We start from the raw sequence: 8040 nt of genomic DNA on the forward strand, positions 1-8040 counted from the left end.
AATAAGCTTGCTCCATCTTCAATGTGAGACCTCTTCAAATACTTACACAGGGTTAACATATCACCCCTAAACTGTCTCTTCTCCAGGCTAAACATACCCAGCTCCCTTTCCTCATAAGGCATGGTTTCCAGACCTGTCACTATTTTGGCGGCCCTCCTCTGCACACGCTCCAATTTGTCAACATCCTTTTTGAATTGTGGTGCCCAGAACTGGACCCAGTATTCCAGGTGGGGCCTGAGCAAAGCAGAATAGAGTGGCACTATGACTTCCCTGAGTCTAGACACTATACTACTGATGGAGCCTATCATCCTGTTGGCCTTTTTTGCTGCTACATCACACTGTTGACTCATGTTCAACTTGTGGTCTCCTAGAACTCCTGGATCCCTTTCTCACGTCGTCTGGTTCAGCCAGGTGTCCCCCATTCTAAGAAGAGTAGAAGACCCCATGGATTTCATGGGGTGCCCTCCCTTGAAGCACCTCAGGATGCCCTCCCTCCTTGCCCTGAGAGAGACAGGCACTCCACCCCTTCAGCCACTCGGGCGCCGCATGCCTTGCCCTCTGCTGCTGCTGTTGTTTGTGTCGCTGAGGGAAGGAGGGAGCAAGCCAGACTTTGCCCTGGCCCCGGGTTGAGCGAGGACAGCCCTCCATGGCTCAGGTTTCATCTGCCAAAGCTCCTGGGTATAAAGGCAGCCTCCCTCCAGGCAGGCACAACAGTCCCCCTGCCAGTCCCCTGACTAGCAGCCCTCAGCCTCAGCTTGGGCACCTTGGCCCTGACTGCTCCAGGCTCCTTTTGCTGAAGTGCCCAGAGAAAAACTGACAGACTTGGCTGCAAGGGAACCAGGATTCTTCCAGGAGAGTGTGCTTGGAGCCACCTTCAAGAGGGCAATCCAGGTAACGCTGAAATCTGCTTTCCCTACTTCTCCTTATCCCTGCTTCCTCCCTCTCTCCCTCCCCTTGGGGTGCTCAGGAGGAATGGCCACTCCTTTATTAGGACGGAGGGTTTTCTAGAGTTTGGCTCCCCAGCTAAAGGGGAGACTCCGAGAGTTGGAAGAGACCCAAGGGGCCATCCAGTCCAGCCCCATTCTGCCATGCAGGAACTCACAATCAAAGCATCCCCGACAGATGGCTATCCAGCCTCTGCTTACAGACCTCCAAGGAAGGAGACTCTACCACTCTCTGAGGGAGTGCCTACTGCCTTCCACTGTCCAACAGCCCTTACTGCCAGGAAGTTCCCCCTAATGTTGAGGTGGAATCTCTTTACTTGTTGCTTGCATCCTATTCTTTGGAGCAGCAGAAAACAAGCTTGCTCCATCCTCAGTGTAACACACCTTCAAATATTTAAACAAGACTTTCAACTTAACCGTCCCTTTTTCCAGGCTAAACATACCCAGCTCCCTAAGTCTTTCCTCATAAGGCATGGGTTTTCAGGCCCTTCACCATTTTGGTGGCCCTCCTTTGGACATGCTTCCTCATGTGGAGGTGGAATCTCTTTTCCTGTAAAGTGTGTTAAATAATGCCTTTCCTGAAATCAATACTAAAAAGTGGTTGGCTTTGCCAAGATGGCACTTGGACTGAATGTGATTTTCACCGTTGGAGACTCCAGCATTTGTTGTCCCTCTGCATCATGCCTTTGAGCTAAAGGTCCAAAACACACGGCAGAAATAATCCAGTTTGAGACCACTTCAACTGCCCTGGCTCAATGCTAGGGAATCCTGGGAAGTATTATTATTATTAAGATTTATTTATACAGCGCCGTAAGTTTGCAGAGCACTGTACATCCAATCAGTTGAGTTAAAATAACAAAATAAAATAAAGACCTGGCAGTGGCATACATTCTACATGGGGCAATTGGAGTTAATATATATGAAATCTGGAAACAATAAAACATAATGGCACAGGTTAAAATAAGCATAGGCTCACAGTAATGTATGCTTTGATTGAGATTTCCTGCATGGCAAGGCGGTTGGACTGGATGGCCTTTGTGGTCTCTCCCAACTCTATGATTCTATAATTCTAGTGTCTGGAAACACTACCCTTTTGTGAGACATTTTGTTTTGTGGAACATTTAGCCTTCTCTTGTCAGAGAGCCCTGGTACCTCAATAAACTACAACTCCCAGGATTCCTTAGCACTGAACCAAGTGGTCTCAAATTGGATGATTTCTGTTGTGTGTTTTGGAACAGACACCCACATTTTAGGTTTTTCTGTGATGTTCACACTTCGGCAGCCAACATGTGATGGGGAAGTAATTGCTTGTGTAACATAGTGAGCTTATCATAGAATCATAGAGTTGGAAGAGACCGCAAGGGCCATCCATTCCAACCCCCTGCCATGCAGGAAATCTAAATCAAAGCATTCCCAACAGATGGCCATCCAGCTTCTGTTTAAAGACCTCTAAGGAAGGAGATTCCACTACACTCCGAGGGAGTTTGTTCCACTGTTGAACAGCCCTTACTGTCAGGAAGTTCCTCCTAATGGTGAGGTGAAATCTCTTTTCATGTAGCTTCCATCCATTGCTCCTGGTCCTATTCTCTGGAGCAGCAGAAAACAAGCTTGCTCCCTCCTCAATATGACATCCCTTCAAGTATTCATTTGAGCAGTGTTATGATGCCACTTCCCCACAGAAGACACAGTTGTACAACAGCAAAGTAGGCAGAACATTTGCTTTTGTGCACAGAAACTCCTAGCTTTGAGTCTAGACATCTCCACGTAACAGTTGCGTGAAAGATCTCTGCTGGAAACCTATGGAATGGTGCTACCAGTCAAAGCATACACTACTAGTTTTTTTGCTGTTGTCATGTGCCTTCAAGTCTAGATGTACAAAACAGCCAAGATAACACATTTATTCCTGAGGGTTTTTTTGCATGCTCATTTCTGACTTCAAAATGCTCACGCTAATTGCAAGAACATATATTTGCCCATGCACAAAGGTATACGTTTGGTCTCATACCATTGTAATATAATGGCTTTATTTTCATGTAATGAGCATAATGTTCAGGATCTTGGGCACATGTGGGAAACAACTGTACATAAACCATGCAAGAAAGCCAAACCAATCAAAACCTGTAATTTATAATGAACTCTGCTGTTAAGTACCACAGAGATCTGTATTATGGCATGCATTGTTAATGCAAAGTTTTCCCCATTTCTTTTGTCTTGCAGGTGCCCTTGCATAAGTCTTGCTTCTTGGTACTCCAAAGTACCATCGCCATGGCATCAGTGCCCTCAGCTGGCTGCCTTGTGGCCAAGAACCAATACTACCGAAGTAAGTTTCCTGCTTTAAAATTGAAGAAAACTAACAAGATCTCAAGACTTGTCTGTTTTTGTATAAAGAGAATAAGATGAGTAGTACCCATATACTGTGAAATGTTTTAGTATTTATGTTCAGGATTTATGTTCACAACCCAAAGTGGTGCAAGCAAGAAATGTCTTTAGTACACCCTCAGTTTGTTCAGTTTACTAGCATCTTTTAGTGCTTTTTAAAATTGTATTTGTAATCCATTTCAAGACACTGAAATGTATGTTATATCTCTGTGATTTACACACATGGATCTGGTTTCAGTAACTAATTCAGATGCCATTTATTGCATGGGCACTAGTATAAATATTCTATGAATACACCCTTCTTCCCATAAACAGTAATACAACCACACATATCTGCATTGCCACTTTTAACATTAAGAAAAAACACATATTTGTTTCAGCACTTAATTGGATGGATAGCTGAGTTGCTAGACTGACAGACCCTCCCTTGAACTGGTGCTTCCCCAACCCAGTTTCCCCAGCAGTTGCTTGAGTTGTCTGTTCCTAACTATAATTCTGTTGATATTATATAAATGGACCGTTGAGACCGTGTGAAAGAAGTTGTAGCATGAGTTTTTGCAGACTTGGTCTACTCCGTCAGATGCATGAAGTTCATTCTATGTGTCTGAGGGAGTAGACCAAGTCTATGAAATCTCATGCTACAACCTCTTTCTAACAGTTAGTCTCAAAGGTGCTGCAAGATCCCTTTGCATACTGTTTTTTTGGACAAAAAGACCATGCCTCTGAATTACAATGAGGTTTGAATGACTCTAAAAGGAGAAAGCTTTAATCTTAAAACAATTATATTAATCTAATTCTTATTTGAATGCATGGAATATATTTTACTACAGTATATTAATTAATTCCTTTCTCATATAAAGCTAGTGCTTTCCTTCTGTCAAAGGAGTTGGCATATGATAACAGAGCAGTGAAAGACTAGGCCTTGATTGAAGACTGGGCATAGCATATATTTTAGCCATATTTCTTATCCTTTGAAGAGTGTCAGTTTTTCCATTGTAACATACAAAATATTGATGTACTGTGTTACAGATGGAGAGAATGTCATATACAGATCCTTTTAACACACTGGAAGAAAAGTGTTGCCTCCCTCACTTTTACAAATGTAATGTATATTTTATTTTTCACACACAGCACGTCTAAATTCTGACTCCAGTGTTTCTTCAAGCAGTTCATCTTGCTGTTCTGAACCTGTGACCTTCTCAGACCAAGAAAAACACTTCCATGGTATTGTGGCTCTTTTAAAGTTATTTGCTATAATTGGAATAATTGAGTGTACTTTGTGGGAAGCATTTGTACGTTTAATCCCCATACATTTTCTGTGAAGCTAAAATATGCTTTGATTTCCCTGATCTTTCTCATTCACTAATGTTAGTAGCCTTTTTGTGACCCTGGAGTTTTATTACTCACCTATTTCTTAACACTGTGTTATGTACATTTGTAGGTTTACCTGAAGTATTTGAAAAATGTTGGTGGATAAAAAGCTTTTTCCACTGTGAGTCTGCACCTCAGAATGTAGGCAGGAAAGCCTTATCAGCCAGCAGGTAAGAGTTGCTTCTTTTCTAAGAAACACAATTTCATTTGAATTAACATTCTTCTGGATTTAGGGGAGTCTCTTGTGAATATGACAGCTTTTATATTAAATCTAGAATTGTAGAGATTAACTCAGCTAAAATTATCCTCAGAACAGACATACAGAATTTGATTCAGAGTACTGACATGCGGAGCTCTTTTTGCATTTGGGGAAGGAGACAGGGCAGCAGTTTTTGAGATACCTTTTTCTGTTTTCCTGAAAAACAGTTTTGGAGAACTGTGGGATTCTCCTTAGGAGCATGAGAGAGAGGAAGCAGGACAATGGGGAGAATCATCACATTCCCATGCCCTGCCTTTTGGAGCAAGCTTCTCCTTAATCCTGGTGTCTTCCATGAATGGAAGAGGCCTTGCTTTTGTGAAATGTTCAATCTGGATCCAGCCCAGAATTTTGGAAACATAACTCTTGTTGAAATATTTAGTCAGGGGAGATGAATACAAGGACAGACCCTATTGATGCTGGTGGTACTATGCTAGAGTAAATAGTCATCATTGTCAAAATCTTTGGTTATGTTGGCACATTATACAGTGGTACCTCGGGATACGAAATACCCAGGTTACGAAATTTTCGGGATACGAAAAAATCCCATAGGGAATCATTGTTCCGGGTTACGAATGTTTTTTCGGGTTACGAAAAAACTTTTGGTGCTTAAAAAAAAAATTTCGCACGGAATCGCGGCTTTTCCCCATTAGCGCCTATGGCAATTCGGCTTACGAAGGCGCTTCGGGTTACGAAAGCGGCCGTGGAACGAATTAATTTCGTAACCCGAGGCACCACTGTACCACACAACAAGGGTGGGAATCCTGTGTCCCTATATATACTGTTGGACTGCAAGTCCCACAAGCTATTGTTATAGTTCAGCAGTATCTGTAGGGCTACATGATTCCAACCCTAACATAAAATAATGACAAACTTGGAAATTGTCACATATTTTGAATGATTGCCATTGATATGAACTAAACAACTACAGCTTCATTTTTTAAATAAGTACCGCTGTTAGTGTGCTTATACTGGATATCCAAGAAATATATTTGCTTCTCTCCCTATTATTTAAAATCATGCTTGCTTTGGTACTTTAAGCTGTTACTTGTATACAAACCACATTGCCATAGTTTATATGCTTTGAGAACTTTGGTTTGCAGAAACTCTCTCTTTTTTTAGTATAAATATGAGCACAAATCTACAGCAAGCTACTGTTAATATGCAAAGGCATGTTGTGTTCATCAGTTCCCTTTTTTTAATTCACTTTTCCTCTAGTGAAGTCGAGGCCAAGATTGAAACTGGATTAACTTTATGTATAGTTCTAGTTTCTACCAACATTTGACAACAATTCTTTGTATTGCTCCTAATTTATTGGATTTCTTTGATTTCTTGACAGTGCAAACAGCTGACTTCAACATCAAGCTGAATGTTTTTATATGACTTCACAAACAGAGACATTTCTTGAAATGCATTTCCCCATGTGAAGAAAGCACACTGCTTGAAATTTCAGTTGCAAGAGAAGGAGCTATCCACAGCTTATTTATAAGGCAATCATCATTTCAACTTACTATGCCTGATGCAGAGTTCTTGATAGTGAACAGGTGTATTCAGTTTCATAATGACTCTTACATATTATTGGAAGAAATAGAAATGAAAACTCTTGTTGTGTCTTCTAATTACCTAGGGTTTCCTTTGCTAAACTGAGAAGCTTCTGTAGGTGGGTCAAATGATTCAAGGTTATTCCATCTTAATGCCAAGCATAGTGTTTCTTTCTTTAACTATAAATGAGGCGCTTTACAGACTGCCCAAAAGGACGGTCTGAAAAGCGTCTTCATTTGCTGCGTGGAGGAGCCTCATTAGCCAAACCGCGCAGCTCCTCCGCACAGCAAAAAGAAGCTGCAAAATGCAGCTTCTTCTTGCGGTGTGCTAATGATGCCGCAAGGTGCCAATGGTGCACTAGCAGCATCATTAGTGCCGTGCAACGTGTGGACGCTAGGCGTCCGCGACGTCAAGATGGTAGCGCCCGTGTAGAACGGGCACCGCCATTTTGTACGTGCTGAGCGTGTACTAGGGTTAGGGGCATCCGGAAAGGACGCCCCTTTCTAACCCTAGTACGTACTGAATGGGCCTATGTTTTGTTAGAAGTGCTGTTTCCATGCTTGGGATTTAAATTAACTTTGTTAACAAATGTCAAACACATGTTTATAACTACTGTTTATTAAAGTTGGGAAGGAAACTTGTTAAAGCTTGATTTAACAAAGGCTGTAAGTTTGTTTTTAAAGAAAGAAATTGCACATACTCGCATGGATTATATGGAAGGAGTAGCTTTGATTTCTATGTACCAACTTCAAAAAATATGTAAACCTAATCCTACCACATGATGAATACCACATACCGTATGTAAATTTAGGATTACCATATGATGTGGCTGCTATTCAGACCTGCACTACGTAACATCTTTGTGCTGTAACTATTTTTGTTGTTATAGTTGACATGATTTTATTTTTCTTGTATACTTTAAAAACATTGGCCACATAACATTTTGTATTGCCATGTAACCTCCTTAAGTTGCAATATGCTTGTTATTTCCATTATTCTACTGACCATGCCTAGATGTATGATTATTTGAAACAGAAAAAAATAGTGGGGGAAATGTATGTAGGGCAGGTAAAATAGTACAAGATAGATACCTATAAATAGAGAAAATCGGTTTTAATTTGTGGATTTGCCTTACTTCACTTTGTTCATCCTTCTCTGTGTAACCATTTTGTATTGTGCTATCAGAGCAATTTCTTAATGTACAGAATTAACTATTTTTTTTACTAAGTTTTGTATTAATAAAGCTTAATAAATATGCTTTTGGATCATTTGTTATGAACAGCAAGAAGCCATTCATAATACAGTCGGCTTTTCTTATACACGGATTTTTTATACACAGATTCAAGCATCCACAGTTTCAAAATGTTCAAAAAAAGTATCAGTTTCAAATATCAAATCTCGATTTTCCATTTTTTATAAGGGACAACATTTTGCTATGTCATTATATTTAATGGGACTTGAGTATCCACAGATTTTGTTATCCATGGGGGATCTTGAAACCAAACCCCAGCGTATAACAAGGGTCCACTGTAAACATATACCTGTCAG

At 40.8% G+C, this 8040-nt stretch overlaps 1 protein-coding gene across 1 annotated transcript; it reads left to right on the forward strand.

Moving 5' to 3' along the window:
* The first annotated feature begins 695 nt into the window (after positions 1 to 695).
* Positions 696 to 7749, forward strand: PPDPFL (pancreatic progenitor cell differentiation and proliferation factor like). Its single transcript, XM_042465125.1, has 5 exons — positions 696 to 891; positions 3162 to 3264; positions 4455 to 4547; positions 4765 to 4864; positions 6290 to 7749. The coding sequence occupies exons 2-5, from the start codon at positions 3210 to 3212 to the stop codon at positions 6300 to 6302; spliced, it is 261 nt and encodes an 86-aa protein (XP_042321059.1). The 5' UTR covers positions 696 to 891; positions 3162 to 3209; the 3' UTR covers positions 6303 to 7749.
* The last annotated feature ends 291 nt before the right edge of the window (positions 7750 to 8040 follow it).

Source organism: Sceloporus undulatus, chromosome 4 (genome assembly GCF_019175285.1).
Source record: "Sceloporus undulatus isolate JIND9_A2432 ecotype Alabama chromosome 4, SceUnd_v1.1, whole genome shotgun sequence".
Lineage (NCBI taxonomy): Eukaryota > Metazoa > Chordata > Lepidosauria > Squamata > Phrynosomatidae > Sceloporus > Sceloporus undulatus.

Coding starts and splice junctions, on each gene's coding strand:
- PPDPFL (XM_042465125.1), top strand. CDS start 3,210: ATGGCATCAGTGCCCTCAGCTGGCTGCCTTGTGGCCAAGAACCAATAC. Junction 3,265..4,454: donor CAAGAACCAATACTACCGAA/GTAAGTTTCCTG, acceptor TTTCACACACAG/CACGTCTAAATTCTGACTCC. Junction 4,548..4,764: donor CCAAGAAAAACACTTCCATG/GTATTGTGGCTC, acceptor GTACATTTGTAG/GTTTACCTGAAGTATTTGAA.